The 21,296-nt window shown below is 40.9% G+C and overlaps 1 protein-coding gene across 4 annotated transcripts in view; it reads left to right on the top strand.

Moving 5' to 3' along the window:
* The window catches only part of TSPAN12 (tetraspanin 12), a 61,414-nt gene extending 44,422 nt beyond the window's left edge, over positions 1-16,992 (top strand). For all 4 annotated transcript variants that reach the window (XM_039514167.1, XM_039514194.1, XM_039514175.1 and 1 more), the window contains 3 exons: positions 2,254-2,361; positions 6,264-6,407; positions 15,412-16,992. In XM_039514167.1, coding sequence (XP_039370101.1) covers positions 2,254-2,361; positions 6,264-6,407; positions 15,412-15,717 — 558 coding nt within the window. In that variant the 3' untranslated portion in view covers positions 15,718-16,992. The remainder of the gene's footprint in view (positions 1-2,253; positions 2,362-6,263; positions 6,408-15,411) is intronic.
* The last annotated feature ends 4,304 nt before the right edge of the window (positions 16,993-21,296 follow it).

Below are 21,296 nucleotides of genomic sequence, written 5' to 3'. Positions count from 1 at the left end.
CAAATGATTTTCATGAACAGATAGTATATGTACTACTAAGTGAATTGGTTATTCGGGATTTAGTTAGTAGTTATGTTCAAATGCTTAGTTTGACCTCTGGAATGTCAAGGTGACAAAGGTATAGATTCTAAAATACCTTCTTAGTTCCGTCATAACTGCCTTGTAAGTTAGTTTTGTTTTACTTTTTAATTTTTTTCTCTCACTTTTTTGCATTAATTAGTGTCTGCTTTTCATTGTCTTCAAAAAAGTTGGATGCCTTGTATTACGTGCATAACCTTGGACTAGATTCAACTAAAATAAGATAATAAAAAAAGTCAAGAAGCGTGATCTGAACTGCAAGTGGTATCAAGTGTTATCCAAAGAAAGCAAAGTCCTGATTTCTAATTTAATATAAAGAAAAATTTTATTCTAGTGACCAGCGTAAATGTTTGAAGTATGAGATACAAAAGCAGGAATGTCCCAGAGATGCAAGTGCTTGTTTTAGCACTCTGCTGCTAAGAGGTATTTTTAATTTGGACATTTGCAAACCTTTTGAGATTATAGCCTCTGAGAACAAAAAAAAAAACCAAAACAGCTAATAGAATCCCCAACCTGTCAAAGGCATTGTTGTATTTCTGAGACATCATTTTATTTGTGAAATGACATGTGAAGACAAGCTAATAAGTGGAAATGTGAAGACAAGCTAATTTCCTAATAGGTGGAAATTGCAGTTATAACTAATCCAGATATAACAGATATTATTTAACAAAACACTCTGTTTTTGGACTGAGGTCGTTCAGGCAGTGAGAATCTCTTGTTTTATGTTTGTACAGCACCAAGCACAATGAAGTTCTCCTTTTGGAGCTACTATGATATAAGTAATAAATAATAATTCAGGCCTTGTAAAATTTCACAGAAAACTGTTACTGGAAGCATTAATTGAAAAAAGATAACTAAATCCTAGCAGTTACCATTAATGGCTTTAGAATAACTGGATATTTTTTTCACAAAATATATGAAAATAAAGCCGACTTTGAAACTGAGAGTTGTTTAAATGCAACTATTAAATCTAATATGAGCAAACTAAAAATAACATGAACAGTATGTGTATCTGAAGGACTACACTAAAGTACTCAACTCGTTTTTTAGGTTGCTGTACAATAAAAGTGGTCCAGCTGAAACAGAAGTCGATTTCTAATCTTAATGCTGACTACTTTTATGTCAACTATAACAACCTTTGCTTACTTTGTTATTCTCACAATGTTCCTGGTGTCTGGGTCTGAAATAAAAGAGAAAGCAAGACATGCAATTTATACTCCAATTTAAAAAAGAAAAATTTCAACTCTTTCTCAATAATTTGTTTGAAAAGAAAACATTTCCAAAAAAATGGGGGAAAAGGCTTACTGAACCAAAGTTACTCTTTAATTTCTTGAAGCAGTATGCACTCAAACTTGTACACACTGGACTTGATTCAAAACTCTTTGATGTAAATGGAAGGAGAATGGGAGAATGGCCATATTGGGTCAGAGCAATAGTCCATCTAGCCCAGTATCCTGTCTTCTTACAATGGCTGGTGCTAGATGCTTCAAAGGGAGTGAACAGAACAGGGCAATTTATTGAGTGATCCATTTCCTGTCATCCAGTCCTAGTTTCCAACAGTCAGAGATTTAGGGACACCCAGAGAGCATGGGGTTGCATCCTTGATGATCTTGGCTAGTAGTCATTGATAGACCTATCCTCCATGAACGTATCTAACTCTTTTTTTGAACTGTGTTATACTTTTGGCCTTCACAACATCGAGTTCCATAGGTTATCTGTGCATTGTTTGAAGAAGTACTTCCTTATATTTGTTTTAAATCTGCTGCCTTTTGACTTCATTGGGCTTCACTGACTTCACTGGACTTTTGTGAGATACAAGCTGATAATAATTTAATTGAAATTTACACATAACCCTTGGAAATGCTGTAAAATATATTATTTTTATTTATGGATATCTAGATCCCCTATTGCCATACACGTATTTCTAAACAAGCAAGCAACAAAAACAATATTTTTCTCACTATTTCTATTAATACAACTAAAACTGTGTATGTTTAAAATCAAAACATTTCTTTTCTTCTTTTTTTTTTTTTTTATTGAGATGGCACATCCAAAGTAACTTGCATTTAGAACCTCAGGTTAGACGACATTGGTTCTATAGACACAAGATGATTGATTTATTAGAGAACTCTCAATCTCTCTAGTTATTTGAAACACTTTGTCTTTTCTTTTCAGATCCCAGTACAATGGTCAGATATGGTCACTTTAAAAGCCAGGATGACCAACTATGGCTTACCTAGGTACCAGTGGCTTACTCATGCTTGGAATTTCTTTCAGAGGGAGGTAAGAAGATAGTCAGTTCATGAAATGTAATGGTGCATGAAGTGCTACTTATCTGTTTGATGGAAAAAGGTTTAGTTATAAATAAAAAGGTGAGGCTTTTTCTGCAAGCTAACTGATGGCTTATATTTTGGTGTAGTCCTTGAAAGCTATTGGCATACAACCTCTCAAATTCTTGTAAGTTCTAGACAAATACACAGGAATTGTGTATTTTCGTAATTTCACCTCCCTTCTTCTTGTAACTTGCATTATTTATATATAATTCCAAGGATGCACTATAGCTGCATTAGTTCTATATACAGATCATATTTCATTAAATGGAGCGACAAAGACTTATAACAGTGGTTTTTACCCTGTAGTCCTTAGACCCCTGGGGTCTGCAGACTATATCTAAGGGGTCCACGAAAGGTTATTGTTACCATAGAACAGTGGTTTTCAACCTGTGGTCTGCAGATCCCTGGGGGTCCACAGACTGTCTAAGATTTCCAGTAGGGTCTGCACTTCCATATGAAATTTTTTAGGGGTCCACAAAAGAAAAAAAGGTTGACAACCATTGACTTACAACAGGGGTTCTCAAACTTCATTGCATCACGACCCCTTTAACAATAGAAATTACTACATGACCCCAGGAGAGGGGACTGAAGCCTGAGCCAGCTGGAGCCCCCGGAGGAAGGGGCAAAGCTGAAGCCCAGAGGCTTCAGTCCCAGGCAGAGGCGTGTAATCTGAGTCCTGATGCCCAGGGCTAAAGCCCTCAGGCTTCATCCCCGGGCAGTGGTGCTTGGGCTTCAGCTTCAGCCCCGGGCCCCAGCAAGTCTAAGCCAGCCCTGGCAACCCCATTAACATGGGGTGGTGACCCACTTTGGGTTTCCGACCCACAGTTTGAGAACCGCTGACTTACAATATAAAAAAACACCTTTAGTATTGTGAGTGCAGTTGCATTGATTTAGAAACGTAGCTACCTTATTGCACCTGCAGAGCAGGTAGGTGTCTAAAAACGGTACAGTTGCAGACTCCTTTAATTGTGGATGCAATATTTGAGGCCTAATTAAAAATCTGTGCCAGTGTGTGTTAAAACTTTTACTGCATTTATATACCACTAATAATACAAAATAAGAACATTCCTGGATTTAAATAATACCTTCAGTTAACTACTACTTCTCTGCCAAAGATGGGAGCACCTAGGCCTTTATTTTTATTTCAGTGAAGAATACAAGTATGAAGAATTGAACATTGACTCACTGCATATATAGTAAAGTGAACATCCTATGTGGTATTTTAGTATTATTGTCCTCCCCTCTTACTGCATGCTTTCATTTGTAGCGTCCTTTCTATGGATTTGCCATATTTGAGACATTATATTGGTTGGAAAGGAGTATGAAAGGCTGTTTCTAAGCAGTTGCCATTACAGTCTCTTGGGTTGCAGTTCCATTAAAGTGGTCAGTTTTATGTCCTGTCACCCGGTAAAAAAACATGGCTTGAACATTCACACATTTGCTCTATAGCCTTCAGAAATACAGAACTGTATTCATTTTAAAAAATGAACTATTATGTCACAGAAACAGGGACATGTACAAGGTAAAAACCATTAGCTCCAGATACATGTTCACATGCAGGAAAAGAACTCTTTAAGTGCTTGTCATTGTGTTGCTTTTGTTAAAATGCTGAAATCTATCATTGTTGCAGATTTCCTGTTTATTTAAACATTTCCTGACTACACTTGATTAGTCTGTAATTGTGTTAGAACCTGAAAGACAGAATAAATAAAGGATTAGAAGAGTTTAAGATATTTTCTGCTAAAGCTTTTCAAATGCTACTAGAAACACAGTAGTTCTTCATGTTTATGTAGATTGAGAGAGTCTGTCTATAGTCTCTACCTGAAACAGTATAAACAATTCCTGATTTCCATGCACACTACTTTATGATATCTTGGTTTAAATGTATGTGTTGGTTAGATAAAAAAGATGCCTTGATGTATTGGTTATCATAGTGTCACAGCAATGACCCTGTAAGTCTTAAATGACTCTTCTTCTGGAAAGGCTGATTTTTAAATAAATGAAAAATCAACTTCCCTGCCAAAGAACAAACCCTGAATCTCTGGGGGGGGAAAAAAAAAGAAAAGCCCTTTATAATAGAAATTTCTTGTGTTTAGTCCATAGCCAGAGGAAATGATTTTTGGAAAGTTTGAGGTTAATTGGACAAACTGTTTCAGCAGTACAGCACACTGCCTTGCTAACTGATGGGTTCTCATTTTTTGAGCATTTGGGGTCAGATTTTTAAAGGAAGGAAATCAATGGAAGTTAAGGGCCTAAATATCTTTAAAAATCTGGGCCTATGCTAATTATTTTGTCTGCTCTCAAATCAGGTATTGGATGTACTTATTTTCTGCATGAATGAACACTGGTGTATTGGGCCATTTTTATGAAGTTGGAATGCAGACTTCTTAGTTCATAAAAGATCAGGTTTTTTTATCAGCTGTGAGCTCTGTCTTCTGCATTTTATAACTTTTTGGGAGAGATGTGAAATCTGTTTTTCTTAACCACCACATTATGTTTTTTAAGACTAAACTGCTGATCCAACAACCAGAAAGGGTGAACTTGTGGCTAGGAAGGTAGAGAGAGGGAGAATTGGGGCTGGGAGAAGGACAGTCAGGAAGCAGAAGAATTAAAGTGAAAACAGATGGGGGGAAAAAAGCCCAAAGCAGGTAACATGAGGGGCCAAAGCTTGAAGTCTTCAGTCAGGCAAAACTCCCCAGCAATTCAGTAAGACTTTGGCCTGAATGAAAAGGTAGGTGGAAAACCAAGTAAGAATTTAGTATTGGGACTCTGATGAGACGCAGAAGATAGAGGGGAAGAGAAAATTTAAAATTTACAGGAAAAGAGAGGTGATGGTTGGCAGCCATGCCAGGGTATGATGGGAGGGAATGTGTGAGTTGGTGTCCAGGCAATGGACAGAGGACAAGGGATTGCACCAAGTAAATTTGGAGCCATTGCATCAGCCCTCTTGGTTGTGAATGCAGCCTAAAAAATGAAATCCCATCACTAGGTTATAAGCTTGTTACTGTGATTTTTATGATCTATTATGATGTGTCTTGTGGTCAGAGTTGCTACTATTATGATTCTTATACAGATTATATTCTCCTGTGATACTTTATTTCCCCCCAGATTTCCTTCCTCCTCTTTTCCTTTTCCATTTCAGTATTTTTCTTACCTTTTTTTATTGTCTTCACTTTTTTCTCATTTTCTTTCCTTTCCCTTATTTTTGTCCCTTTCCCTGCTCTGACACATCTCTTCCTATGCATTCCTCCCGCTCCCCCCCCCCCCCGATTTGCCTCTAGTCTGCTCTAGCTTTATAGGGATTCTCCATTCCACTAGTGTCTCCTCCTATTAAACTTCTCTTGGCTACCCCCATAATAAGGACAGCAGCATTGCAGGCTTGGGCAATTTCTGTGAAGCACTAAGTAGGGCAGTGGTTTTCAACATATGGTCCACGAAAGGTGGTGATTACCATAGAACAGTGGTTTTCAACCTATGCTTCACAGACCACTGGGGGTCCATGGACTATGTCTAAGATTTCCAAAGAGGTCTGCACCTCCATTCAAAATTTTTTAGGGGTCCGCAAATGAATAAAGGTTGAAAACCAGTGACCTAGGGGATTGGTGGGGAGGGAAAGGACAGATACATATCAATGTAATTGGCTTATTTTTGGCTTGGTTATGTCCAGGCACAACAGAGGCATCCATAAAATGAGGCTCTGTACAGGAGCTGCTGGAAAAAATATCTAAAAACAATAGCCTGCGTATGTCTGGTTCTATATACATGTTTTTAAAAGTTTGTTCAGTTTTTAGTTTTTATGACCAGGGAGCATCACACTGCAGTCACTGATCTTGGCTAACTTTTCCTTTGCAGTTTAAGTGCTGTGGAGTGGTGTACTTCACTGATTGGCTGGAAATGACAGAGATGGACTGGCCTCCTGACTCCTGTTGTGTTAGAGAGTTCCCGGGATGCTCCAAGCAGGCACATCACGAGGACCTTAGTGATCTTTATCAAGAGGTAGGGAGGAAAAAATAGCATTACACTTAAATATTTCAGAAGGGTGTGTACTTACATGTTTCTGTGACTTCCAAACTCATAACATGTAAGTCTGAAAAATGATTGGCGTTCGTGCTGAATTCCTTGGAATTTTCCCTTCCTTTTTTGGCAAGGATCTCTCACCATAGGGAGAGATGTCTTCCTGACGCTTGTCTCTCTTTCCTCTCTCCTTCCCTCAAACATTCACCCCGTTCCCACTTCAGTATATTTTGGAAACTCCTCCTGCTCTGAAGGTGCACATTCCAAATATATGAGCATATATTGACAATGGATTCCGAAAGAGGGATCTGTTGTCATGCTTCTCATGAAAGGCTGTGGTAAGCAGAAGGATCTGTTGGTGGGTGGAAATGGAGGGGGAGATTTTATATAGTGGGCCATATTCATTCCTGGTATAACTCAGTTGAAGCTACAGGGGTGGTATCATTATCTTAAAGATTAAGAATTTGGCTTCCTCTTTTTGGTTACTGAGGTAATAGAGAAGTCTTCCATTGTGAAATGGGGCTAAGCCCATAGCAGATATACAGAATTGGTGGATTTGTGGCCTGCCTTCAATTGAAGCTTTCAAAAATCTGTTCACCTAGAAATTAGATAAGGCATTAGCAATGCAGTTAGCACCTCGTACATGTCTAAGCCCTGAAATAGCTATTTTACATTGAATAATATAGTCACATGAGTCTTCCAGTTTTGGCAAGCTGATTACTGAACCTCCAAATGGCTGTGGACATAGAAGACCACACACTAATTCATAAATTCCGTTTCTCCAACTCACCAGGATGGAGAGAGATTTTAGGATTGTGAAGGTCCTCAGATACTATGGTAATGATGACCACATAAGTACCTAGACAGGAAGATGCCTCTGGCAAGTCCTTTGGAAATCCAAGAGCTCTGTTGATGCCTCAGCCAGCAGGGATCATGCACACAGACAAATAACACAGTCACTCCAGTGTGAATATACATGGAGACTTTATGCCAAAGCAATAGTTTTCCATGGTCTACACTATTATTGCTGAGTTGTATATAATATTTTTTTTAAAAAGAATAAAAAATTGATAATGAGAGGGAATACATTTGAGCCTGAAGAGATTAATAGCATCACTTGAACAAACAATCTATGTGTGCAGGATCAAAATATGTTAAAACTAAGAAAACACTTTCATTATTGATGCTCTTATCTCTTCTCATACAGACTTGCACTTGAGCCTGCCTCATCAAAGTATGCTGTTTTTGCAGGCATTATCACTTACGCTGGCAGAAAGCTGAAAATCATTAGTTGTGCTCTCAATAATACTATGATTGATGTCTCCAAGATGGAGGCATCAGGAACATAGTATACAGTATTTAAATGTGAAAAAGGCCTTTGAGGAGAGAGCAAATGTACATTTGCCTCCATGTGTATGTTAGGTATGTGAAATAAGTTTGAGTTTGTGGTAATCAGGAATAGCATTTGATCCTATTTCAAAACTTAGATCACTTGAATTTCTTAGATCAGACAGTATCTTGGAACGGTTGTAGTTTCTACTTGAATGTAACAATCATATTCTGTGTGAAAAACAACCAAATATTAAAAGCATGTAAAAGTTTTACTTTGTTGATAACTTAGTATTTTTCATTGCTTAAAAACAAAACAAAAAACCTAAGAGTAAATAGCTTTTAACTTTACACTTAAGACATAACATTATAACAATAACTTTGCAATTTACTACTCAGGAATTTATGGTGATGTTGCATTCTTTTGGCATTATACTTCTGTTTGCTCACTTTGGACCTTTGGAGAGTTTGAGCAAGGACTAAATAATTATTATGTTTCCTTCTGGCCTTCCACCTAGGAATTCATGAACTGAACTCACTGTCTCCAGAAAAATGACCTTCCATATCTTAGGAACTCAGTTCCTAGGAACTGAGTGGTTCAAAAGGAGATTTCAGCAGGGTTGCATTAAAAGTGGTAAGCTCCAAATGAACCAGAAGGCCAAAACATACTGCAATTAAATAAACCTAGTCAAATAAAACAAGAAGGTGGTACTCAAACAGTTTTTGTACCAGGCAGATAAAGGGGTCCATTGAGATCTGATTCCACCACATGATAAACCTTTTCCACTCAGAGAAGAAGGTCCTTCTGGTAGATTGCTTCCGAGATGCCTGAAGGACAAGAGCCAGCTATCTACTCAGAGACACCATAATTAAAGACTCAACCTTGTTAGGAGCCAACCTGTAATAGACTGGGCTGGGGTAATGTGCCCTGATTTTCAGCCTGATGGGATCAGCACGAAAGCCAAGTCTGGGCTATACGTGTCTGGGATAGGATGATGCTCTAAGGGCAAAGAATGCCATTTGACATCACACCCAGTAACTGATGGTTGAACTAGATGTATCTTTTAGAAAGAGACCCAGTCTTGATTTAAAGAATCAATACATCGCTATTATGTAGAGATTTTCAACTGTGGATCTCACATCATTTTAGAAAGGAAAGCTATGTATCATTATCTCCATTTTACTGACCGGGAAAATGCAGCACAGAAAGGTGAAATGTCTTGCCCAAGTCACATAGCAGGTCAGTGACAGAAACAGGATACAACCCAGTCTCCTGACTCTTAACCCATTGTCCTGTACACTGGAATATGTTGCCTCATAAAATGAGAGTGCTTGAGGCCCTAGTGCCTGATCCACCTTGTTATACCCAATTAAGAAGAATCAGGTGGTGCTAAGGATTCATCCAGGACTCCTCTCTGAGGTGGGGTCAGAAGTCAACATCCATGGCCTATTGTTCTGCCAACGTTCTTTCCACTCCCATGTCCTCATTCCAGTGAGTCCTTTCTCCCTGTGCTTGATGTCCACAGTCTTTTTGGTTTCACTTGGAGCAGACTAACATCTTTAGATAGGGCAACTAATTTTCCATTGCAATGACCTTTTGTGATCTGAACCTTACAGGATATGCCAAGGCAAGACTGCCTGGCTTGTGGATGTCTCCATCACAGACATCTGAAAGGCAGCTACATGGTTCTCCCTCCACCCCTATTCCCAAAGCGTGATTGGATTAATTCATCTTCCAGGAAGGAATCCTATTTTGGATTCTTTGCTGCAGAATTGCAAGTTAAGGCAGGCCATGCTTCTGCTCTTCCACCACAAAAAATATTTTTGCTTCATGTTAAGTGGCACCATATTTTCAGTTGGCAAAAACATTTTCCCCATGAGTCAGACCCTCTAGTTTTGGGTTCATTCAGCAGGCTTGTACTTTAATCACCTGATGCTGCATTTTGAGAGGTAACTTAATAGTCTTTTTTTATGATGGAAAAAAGTCTGTGTTTGGATTGATGGTGGGCATTGACATAGCTGCTGCTCAATGCAGCTATGCTATAATTGTCTTTTGAAATATCTCCTGAGCGTCTTATTCTCGAAGAGTCAGAATCCCGTACAGATGGCATTGTTATTGAAAGGAAGATGAGTTACCTGTAACGCTGGTGTACGGAAGATATCGTTTTGCCGGAATCCTGCTCCCCCACCCATTGCGCTGCAGATTTTGGAAGTAGCCTTTTTCTAAGTTGTTTTTCCTCTTACACTTTTTTTGCCTTTGAGCTATTATTTTTTGCATATGTTGATCTTTGTGAATTGGTTTTCTTTTTGGGAGCTTCACTTCCTGTGCAATTGAAAGAATAGTCTGGAACATTTGAAGATCAGCAGTCATCAGAGGGTGATGTAAGACCACAGTAGTGGGCTTGGTGTGCTCACTACCTGCCTTCAATAGATTAAAAAAATATAATCTTGAGAGGTAGGAGAGTTCAGCTGTTCTAAAGATAAGAAGCTAAGGCCTAGGCATAAAAATCCTGAAAGATGTTATCTTCAGAGAAGCAAAATTACAGGTAAATATCCTTCCTTTTTATAACCTGATGGACTCTGATTACATATAGGAAGCAGATCTGTTAACTAAGTTGATGTCATTTGTATGTAGTCACTTTCAGAGTGGAACTAAACTTTTCGAATCTGATTTTCATTTACGCTATGGCCAGTTTTCAACACTGTTAAAGTGGGTGTAAAAGTATTTTTTGCCTACTTTAAGGCCCCTTTACACTGCCAGCAGTGTAAAATGGCCATAGTATAAATGAGAATAAGTCCCTAAATCTATAACTTCGCAAGCTTGAGAAAGTAATACTATACTGAATGATCATTACAAATTGTTATAGTTGGTATTGAGTTGTCACTAATGTAAGAGCTGTTCTTGACACAGATTTTTACTTCAGCCTAGGAGAGTATATTTATATGTCTTTTAATTGCAATTTACCAACTCTGAGTATATAGAATATGCATAAATGAAATGTATAAATTGGGGATAATGGGATTGGCTGGATAGTTCTAGTTTTAGAAACTGATTTAGAATGCGAACCAGAGCAGAAGTGTAAGAGCATCATTAAGTGGAAGGAGGCAGCCTAGAGCAGGGGTTGGCAACCTTTGGCACGTGGCTCGCCAGGGTAAGCACCCTGGCGGGCTGGGCCAGTTTGTTTATCTGCTGTGTCGGCAGGTTCGGCGGACCGCAGCTCCCACTGGCCGCGGTTCACCGTCCCAGGCCAATGCGGGAAGCGGGAAGCTGCGGCCAGCACATCCCTCGGCCCGCGGTGCTTCTCGCCACCCCCATTGGCCTGGGATGGCAAACTGCGGCCAGTGAGAGCCGCGATCCGCCGAACTTGCCAACGCGGCAGGTAAACAAATTGGCCCGGCCTGCCAGGGTGCTTACGCTGGCGAGCCGCGTGCCAGAGGTTGCCGACCCCTGGCCTAGAGAGATCTGGTATAATTTTGTCTTAGTTACATGTCTGTACTGCAGGAGCTGTAGGGATTAATGCTGTTGCTCTCTGATGCTGATGTTTCCTCTAGGCAGGAGATGAACTGAATTTGAGTACTGCTGTGGGTAAGCATTTTTTAACTGTGACCAGCATGCACTTTAGTTCCTCATCAGTTATCAGAAAATATTAAATTCAGCTAGTTTCTTCACAGTTAAAAACAAATTTGGAGCAGCATAATTGAAACAATGTATTTTGCTTAGGAAAACATGCCCAAGTGACTTTCTTGTTCTGTATCAGTTTGAATTAAAGGTCTTTTGCTGTGAAGATTTTTGTTTTAAAATTTCATAGAAGCCCAAATTTGCTTTTTGTTCTGCTCTGAGTCTCACCTGTGTTAGAGCACTGACAGAATGAAACTGTTGAAAGTCTGTGTTGTATTACTGTGGTTAATACTGGAAAGATGTCAAAGTCCTTTAATATATTCTGGCATAATGTTTTCAGAATACGTGGGAATAGTTTATTCCTTTCAGATCTAAGTAAGGGACCTGTTGACTTCAGTGGGAGTCTGCATGTGAAGCATTTGTAGAATCAGGCTGTTAGTCATGTAAATGGGCATCTATGACTTTGGCATTTGAAATAAATGTTGGTTTCTGGAAGCTTTTAACATGACTGGAATACTGACGTGGTCATGCCTGTCATTTTGGCCAGTTACTTATTTGTCATAAGACTATGTGGAATAGATTAATAGGGTCATAATCACAGAAACAACATTTTGAAAATAACATGACCAACCCGATGGCTTATTGAAGTGTCCTATTGGTACTAGTGACTGTGTGTTTACGTCACACTATCCTGTGCAGACCTTTGTCTCTGTGAATTTCCCCTCGCTTGCCCTGTGCAGAAGACCCACCTTAAAATCTCTGTAGAGTTCAGGGGTGGGATAGAGCTGGGTTGGGCTGAAGGAGCTGAAGTGCCGCTCTCCACAGCACTTTCCCTTGGGATTGATTTTAATGTGGAAATCTGGGCAGGGATGAAATATAATTTGCAGTTGTATTACCTCCTATTGGTTCCCCATGTACAGTTATTACTGAACGGCTGCAGAGAGGCTCTGCCTGTGGCTCTTCCTGGACACATCCTGCTAGGGTGAAAGGGCCATCCCCGCTGGACAGCTCCCTTTCCCACAGATCCATGAGACACATGGCCAGGACAGGGGACTGGATGCCTGGGCTTAAAAATCTGTGTCTCTGCCTCCCCCAAACTCCTGTTTCTCAAGAAAGACTGGTTCAAGGAAGACTCTGCAAGGCTCCTTACATGTTTTTTCTGCAGAGAGAAGACAGTCAGCCTTGGATATTTTGGTTTGGGTGTTTTCCTGTAAAATTATTGTCTGCATCAGCGGTTATCAATCTGTGGTCCAAGGAGCACTTGGTGATGGTGTGCAGAGAGCTGGGCGGTCACGTGGTCCTGACTCTGCCTTGATTTTACATTTTAAAAACAGCTGAAATGCAATACTTTCTTAATAGTACTTTTCCATGTCAGGAATGGCTGTAGCTACATGCTGGGATATTATGTGATCATGAATGGGAGGAGAGGCACTGCATGCAGTGATCACCTCAATAAGATGCTAATGGCTTGTCTTCAGTATAGCTAGATCGGCATTGTGCAGTCGATGCTGTGGCATCGATTTAGCAGGTCTGATGAAGATGTGATAAATCGATGCAAGAGCGCTCGCCTGTCGATTATAGTGCAGTGTAGACACCGCTGTAGGTTGATTTAAGCTATGTCAACTTACGTAACTTATGTAACTTAACTAGCGTAACTTAGATTTACTTTGTTAGTGTAGACAAGGCCTTAGATTGCAGTTCTTTTTGAGTGGAACCATCTTTTGTTCTATGTTTGAACAGCACCTTCCACAATGGGCTCCTGGTCATGACCGGGGCTATTAGGTGCTATAGTAATAGATATAATAAATAAGACGGTGATGTGGCCTTCAGTATAAAATGTTAAAATAATTCTGATTGACAGAGCAGCACTGAGGCATTCAGACCAGTTTGCTGAGGAAGAAGAGTGATTTTGGGGGTGGGATGAGTGACAATGCTGTGTGTGTAGGGAAGCTACTTTGTTACGGACTGGTAAACTTCATCAGTGCAATTTTTCACAATATTGCTCTCGTTGCCATGTTTTAGTTACAGTAAGTGATAGTTTGTGTTAAACATTCTATTACCCGAGAACAAAATGTTTTCAAATAGGTTGAATATGTTACTATACTGTAAGTAGCAATAAGATGCTCAGCCCAATATAAGATACAGGAATAAAAATAGTCCATGACCTAAAGGTTTCACCATTTAAAAATCACAAAGAATCTTCTACGTACAGATGAGCACAAAGTCTGATTAGTTTTAGAGTATAGCCCTGGTGAGTTGCCCTAAGTATAAAACATACGTAGGTGGGTTTTTTGCAATGAACAGAGGCTGTTAGTTGAAGAAGGAAGAGGTGGAATAGTAAAAATGTACTTTGTGAGTAAGGAAAACTACTTGTATCTAATACTTTGGAGAAACTGATCACGAATCCTTCTGTAAAGGCTACCTTCCTTCAGTGTTTCCACAGTCAGAAAGACCATTTAGCTTTGTTCTGTCACTGGAAAGCATTAATGTAACTACACCTCTACCCCAATATAACACGACCCGATATAATGCGGGTTCGCATACAACGCGGAAAAGCTCTGACACGCTGCTCTGAGCAGCGTGTTACGGGTGCCCGGCCAGGCCGAGGCAGAGGGGTTCGATAAGGGGCAGAGGGTCTCCGGGGTGGTCAGGGGCTCCCCAACCCCAGTCTAGGGGACAGGAGCTGTGGGAGGGCACTTTTGGGGGCCCCGCAGTCCCAGAGTGGCCCGGGGGATTTGCGGGGGGCTGGGAGCAGCCCACTCTGCTTCCTTCACCCTGGCCCCAGCCGTGTTGCTCGGGGGAGAGAACTTGGGGGAAGGGACCCCCCCTGGACTCACCAGGAGCGGCAGAAGCAGAGCAGCCTGGCCCCAGCCCGCTCCACTCCGCCAGCTCCCATTCGTGGTGCTCCACTTCCCGTCGCAGGTGAGTGCAGGACCTTTCCCCAGAGACACAGCCGGGGCAAGGAAAGTGGAGTGGGCTGGGGCCATGTCGCTCCACTTCCCGCCGCAGGTGAGTGCAGGGGGCATCCTTTCCCCAACCTCCCTGCACTCACTGACGGCAGGAAGCGGAGTGCCGCAGCTGGGAGCTGGTGGAGCAGACTGGGGCTGGGCTGCTCTGCTTCCCACCGCTGCTGGTGCTTGCCTGTCAGGGGTCGGAGCAGTCAGGGGACAGGGGGGTTGGGTAGGGGGTGAGGTCCTGGGGCTGATTAGGGACAGGAGTCTATGGAGGGGGCAGTCAGGGAACAAGGAACAGGGGGGAGCAAAGCAAGTTTGATATAACGCGGTCTCACCTATAACGTGGTGAGATTTTTTTGTCTCCCAAGGACCGCGTTATATCGGGGTAGAGGAGTAATTTTATCCACTGTCTAAACTCTTTCTACAGAAGTCAGGAGCTCAGAATAAGATGATACATAATGTATGTAGCTAAAACACTTGAAGAGTCTGGGGAAAGCCATGATGAGGTTATACAGTTTGGCAAATCTTTTCTTAGGATATTGGTTTAATTTCTATTCGTGGTATTATAAAAATATGTTCTGTTTGGAAAAATCAAATGGAGTTAAAAAAGTTTCTCATGATTTAAAAGCTTAATAGCAACAGCTTTAAAAAAGCTTTATAGCAACTGGCTTAAAAAGTCTAAAGTCTTTAGTTTAGAAAAAAGATGAGTAAGAAAAGATTTGATGGAGCTGTCTTAAATATTGGAAAAATAATTACTTGAGTGTTTTTCAAAGTAAACAAGGTTGATAGGATCACAGATTAGATGAGCAGAGGTCATGAGTGGAGAGAAATATGGAATAAACAGATCTCTGGGAGATTGTTATGTGAATTAAATCCATGAAAGGATTTTGAGACAAGATTGTGGAAAGGGAAAAGAAGCAAGCAAAACAATTTTACAAAGCATGGTTTCAAGAATGGAAATGTAACCCTTGATGGGTCAAAAAGCCAATAGTAGATACTATATCTGTTTAAAAATAAGCATTTGGAACTCTGAGGCAGATCCAAATAATGTTGACTGACTTTTGTTATCTGTTTTGTTCTATAGGGTTGTGGTAAAAAAATGTACACTTTCTTGAGAGGAACGAAACAATTGCAAGTGCTGCGATTTCTAGGAATCTCTATCGGAGTTACACAGATTCTGGCTATGATCCTCACTATTACTTTGCTGTGGGCTCTATATTATGACAGAAGGGATCCTGGGACAGATCAAATGATGTCCTTGAAGAATGACACCTCACAACACCTGTCATGTCATTCAGTAGAGCTGCTGAAACCCAGCCTGACAAGGATCTTTGAACATACCTCCATGGCAAACAGCTTTAACACACACTTTGAAATGGAGGAATTGTAGGTGATACAAATGAATGTGTGAAGTCACAAAGTTATGGGGCTCTTGTTTTGTTTTTCCCCTGTTCTGTCTCCTGCATTTTTAAGTATACCATTCAGTTTCAGAAAATGGCTAATGAACAGAAATAGAGATACCTCCATGGAAGGACAGTTGATCAAAGATCTGTCTCCTAGCTTCCTAGAGCTATGAAACAATTGTTTTGCATAGAAAGCACCATTTACTGGATGCAGTGATATTTATCCATAAGATGTACAGCATATAAGACACTGATATCTACACAAGTATATAGACACTACTAAAGACACTTTAAAAAAAGAAAGCATCATAGAAAGTAGAAAGATAACTGTCTTCCATAGAAATGCCTATATTTGAGAGGCAAACAAAATGGACTTTTGAACACATTTCTACTAAACCATTGGGAAAATGTTCAGGGATATATGTGGATATAAATATATGGTTCTTTGTGTGTGTGTATATATAGTAGAGCTACAATTCAAGGAAATGCTTGGGTTTAAAAATTGCAACATATGTAAAAAGAGTAAAATTTTCTCTTCTTTTTTTAACAGCACCTTTATTTTAGCTGTTTCATTTAAAGATAATCTAAAAACCTCTATTTTTATCCTAAGATGATTGTTTAATTTTTAAATTAAAACACATTAAACAGAGGTTTTAAAAACCATGAATATGATCATTATACTTTATTATTCTAAATGTGACCTAATTTGTAGATAGTGTTTTTCAAAACAGTATGTTCTTTGGACTGGATTTATTTAGTAAAAATAAAACATATTTTCTTTCCAAACTAGGGGTCAATATGAGAGTAGCAAATCTTTATAGATGGACCCCTCTTTCTCCTACTCCTTCTTTCTCCCCTCCAGATAAAAATGAAAGACTATAAGGAAAACAATGATCTACTGGTTTATTGTTCTGGATGCAATTGCAATAAATGTAATGTAAGAGTAAAGGAGAAATTTCACTCTAGCCTTTTCTTCATTGAAAGTTCTCTGTTGACTCAAATTGCCAAATGGCAACAGAGTTACAATCTATTTATTGAGGTGGGAAAAGTGCATTTTACTGTATTTTTATGTAAATGTTTATTTCATAGGATTATTTTTTACAGTCAGACAAGCTCTTGAAAAATGTGTTTATTCCAATAGCAGTGCTTTGTGACAAGTGGGGTTTTTACACAGTATTGAAATTTTAAAGTTTTTTCTACTTGTTTTGGAACGGTGTAGAAAAACAATAAGGTGCCCTATGGCAGCTAATAAAATCACTACTGCCCAGAATGTTGTAATGGCTTCTTCGTTTTTAAAGTTAAAGAGAGTGGGTGCTTTTTTCCTAGTAATTTAACTTTAACTCCATGTTAAATGTCCTTACTGCTGTCAGTTTGTCACTATTGTGTATTTAATGTTAAACACACAAATGTTAAATGTAGACATGAGCTGTGAATTTAATTGTTTTTTGACCTTTTCATAAAAGTTTCAAGTGAATGGGAAGCTAGGGAGCCAGTTCAGAGTTTAACCTTTCTTCAGTGGTCTTAATTCCTCTGCAGGCATCCCTCTCTGAGGTGAAGCTCCTGCTATGGGCTGTCCCAAGCCACATTACAGTGTAGCTTTTGGACTCCACCTTCAGAGTGATCATGTTTATATTGGGAGATAGTGCTGGAGGGAAATAAGTGGGTTTTGGAATGCCACTGTGATGCAAGGAAGTTATTGAGCCCACTCCCCCCAGTCTCACCACATCAGTCAAGGTTTCTTCTGCAGCAGTTCACTGTTACTAAGGGCCATGGAAGACTGCTCTGCTGCTCCTGACAAGGGGATGACTGAGATCAAAGTTGTCCAAGAAATGATGCTTTCTTAAGAGCAGTTTTCCCTTTTCCTCAGTTTTGTATTTTCTGTTTCTCTTGCCCCATTCCCTCTGTCATTTCCTGTTTCGTTCCCCCCCACCCCCAACTTAGAACCTGATCCTGCAAACACTTTCTACCAGGCTTAGTCCCACTGAAGTTAATGCTTTTCTCCTTCCCAGGTATGTTATGAGGATTTATTTATTAATGTTTGAGGCACTCAGATGGACACCTTAGGGAAGTCTGTAAGTAGAATAAATACATGCTTTTGAATAGGTGGGAAATCTACATAAAGAACACCCTTTAGTTCAGAGTGTCTCTCTAATTCTCCTAGTGATCTCATATTTATGTTGAACAGGGGCTGGTGTAAGAAAAGCACCCAGTGGCACCCCACACAAGTGGATCTGCAGGGCTGAAGAACTACTGCCAGAAAATGCCCTCTGGGTTGTTCCTGACAGAAAAGAATGAAGCCATCAAAGGGTGGTGCCTTATATTCTTGCTATGGCTCTTGGGTGATTGTGATTGTATCTAAGAGTATCACTACATTGCCGCAGCTGGCCCAGGCCAGTTGATTTGGGTTACCAGGGCTCGGGCTGCGGTGCTAAAAATTGCTGTGTAGACATTTTGGGCTCAGGCTGGAGCCTGGGGTCTGAAATGCCATGATGGGGTTGCGTCTGAGAGTCTGGGCTCCAGCTCAAGCCCAAACATCTATACTGCTTTTTTTTTTTTAACTCTGCAGCCTGAGCCCTGTGAGCCCAAGTCAATTGACCAAAGCTCTGAGGCTTGGTGCTGTGGGTTTTTTATTGTAGTGTACATGTACCGTAAGGAAGCTGGTCGAGCTAATATTGGCATGGACACCTCATCTTAATTCATTGTGGGTAGATCATTGCCAATAGAACAAGAGAGGTCTCTGTGCCATAACCAGATTTGGCTCTGATTAGTAAGGATTCTGTTTGTCGGTTGGCTGTGTCAGTTTGTTGTTCTGTTTCAGTCGGCTTGGGTATCTGTAGAAAAAGTAGTATGTGAAGTCCATATCCTAATGCAAACACACACATGGGTCAGATTAAGGTTGATCAGGCAACCTTAATTCTGGGCAATTCCTAACTTCTGACTTCTTGACTCTGCAGCCTTAATAATGTTCTTTTAACATAGTGTTTTGTGTGTTATAAAATACATATGGTGGAGGAGAGGCCTGTTTTCAGGGGAAGGGTTCAGAGGAGTTTATTGGGGTGATAGCTGCTCTCTCCTCTTTTTCAGTGAGGGTAACAGTCTTAGGAGTCCTTTCAGACCACCAGCTTCTACATCCCAAAGCAGCAACAGTAGCTGGAGGGATTAGGCATGCAATATCTTTCTTCTCAGGTGTGCACTTTACTATAATTATCCATGTGCATAGTCTCCAAATTGTGCAGTGGCAAGTGGGCTACCCTCAGCAGCTCCTCAGGAGCATCAATTAGTGCATATAATGGTCATCTGCTCCAGGATCTTTCCGTGTGTAGGACATTACACCTGTGCTTTATAGACTTCACTGTTTCCTTATCCTAATTACAGGGGGAGGGTGTTGATCTATATCAAAACCCTACATCAATTAAATCCATGCCAATGGAGGGACCACCTCTCTCCCTGTACACCATTGCCAAGGGAGATGAGCTGTCAGTCCCATATTGGGATTTGCTGATATTTGCTATATTTGAAAGTGGCTGTGATGGAAGCTACCCAGTGGTGGGAGTAGTGGTGATAGAGGGAAGTGGGGAGGGGCATCTGGCCATCTATGCCCTCCGCGGCCTGCTCCCTTATCAGAGCATCAGGGAACCCACTCAGCCATGCAGCCACTACTGGCCCCAGCATCAGGCTTCCAAGAATGAAGCTTTAACATCCCAGCCTCCCTGGAAGCCGAACAGCGGCAAGGAGGGGCGGGAGGAGGTGCACACACTTTAAGTGACTCCTGATGTCAGAGCCAGCATTTTGACCTTTCTACCTTCAGTTTTTGGACGTTTGGCAAATATTGACTGGTAATATTCTTCCTCCCACACTCAGCCAACCCTTCCTTCTTCTGCGTGCCAACGCCTTGTCTTTCCTGCATTCTGTCGTCTACATCTCCCCAATGCCGCACTACTCCCCAAAGTTCCACAGCCCCTACCTATGCAAACAACACACACAAATACCTCCATGGGAAGTCAGTGGGACTGTTCACATGTGACAGTAAGTAGTGCATAAATGTCTGAAAGATGCAGTGATGACCTTAAGTCGTAGAGATACTTCAAGTGGGACACTGAAGAAACCACTCACATGGGTGAATTTACACAGGGGCAGGATCAGGCCCTGTACTTGTACAGCAGGTAGCATAATGGGAACCTAAACCTAACTGTAGTATCTGGGTTCTACTGGAACATAAATACACCTCTACCCCACTATAACGCGGTCACGGGGAGCAAAAAATCCCTACCGTGTTATAGCTGAAACCCCGTTATATCAGGGTAGGGGCGGCAGGGCTCCAGCGGTGATTTAAAGAGCTCTGGGCTCCAGCTGCTGTGGGAAGCCCCAGGCCCTTTAAATTGCCGGTGGAGTCCCTCTGCCACAGCCCCGGGGTAGCGGCAGTGGGGCTCCAGCGGTGATTTAAAGGGCCCTGGCCTCCTCTCAGCAGCTGGAGCCCCAGACCCTTTAAATCGCTGGCGAGCCCCACTGTTGCAGCCCCGGGGTAGCGGTGGCAGGGCTCCAGCGGGATTTAAAGGGCCCGGGCTCCCCACAGCAGCCAGAGCCCCGGACCCTTTAAAGCGCCGCCGGAGTCCCGCTGCTACCGCGCTATACCCGAACCCATGTTATAGCTGGTCGCGTTATAGCAGGGTAGAGGTGTAGTGATAAAGGCAGGGTATTTTCATGAGGCAGCCCTTGACTCTGGAATTTACTTTCCCCAGGGCTCTGCCAAAGCCTTAGTTTATTGGCCATATGTATTGGCCAAGGTTTATGTATTTTAGTCTTTTTGCTGGAGGGAGGATAATTATAAACTCTGCCTGCAGTAAACATAGCTAACTTGTTTTGTAAAGTGCCACATACATTTTAGGTAATAAGCAGTAACAAAAACAGAGGTCCTTGGTCATAGGTCACTATACAATTAAATGTCTTATACAGACCAGAATCCTGGTATCACTTTTGATGTTTTGACCATTTGAATATTAAAATGTGTGTGGAGTGCTGTTTGATTAAATGAGATATTTAATAATATAGCACTTCAAATCTTGCTTCTGATTGAGTGAGCTTCTTTAGATGATTTGGAATGTCTTAAATACTTCAAAAAGAACAGGAGTACTTGTGGCATCTTAGAGACTAACAAATTTATTTCAAATTTGTTAGTCTCTAAGGTGCCACAAGTACTCCTGTTCTTTTTGCAGATACAGACTAACACGGCTGCTACTCTTAAATACTTCAGACATTTCACACCCATCTATTCACTTTGGACACAATTCCTGTATCTTCCTTAGATATCCATGCCTAGATGAGACAAAGATGGGTGCTTTAGAAATAGATAGATAAATAACAAAGATAGACAGACAGATGGTAACTAAGTAAGCTAAATAGGTAACCAAGTATATCTTTCAATCTAGCAATTCTAGATATGTAGGCACTTGTATCACCCACTCCCCTCTCTGGTCTACTCATGTCCAATGACTACATTTAAAGATCTAGTGTCAGTTCCCTTCAGTAGTTGCATTTGGTTGCTGCTCCAGGAGAAATGATTCAAAGT

The sequence above is a fragment of the Mauremys reevesii genome, linkage group 1 (assembly GCF_016161935.1).
Source record: "Mauremys reevesii isolate NIE-2019 linkage group 1, ASM1616193v1, whole genome shotgun sequence".
NCBI lineage: Eukaryota > Metazoa > Chordata > Testudines > Geoemydidae > Mauremys > Mauremys reevesii.
This window is presented reverse-complemented; position numbering and strand designations above follow the sequence as displayed.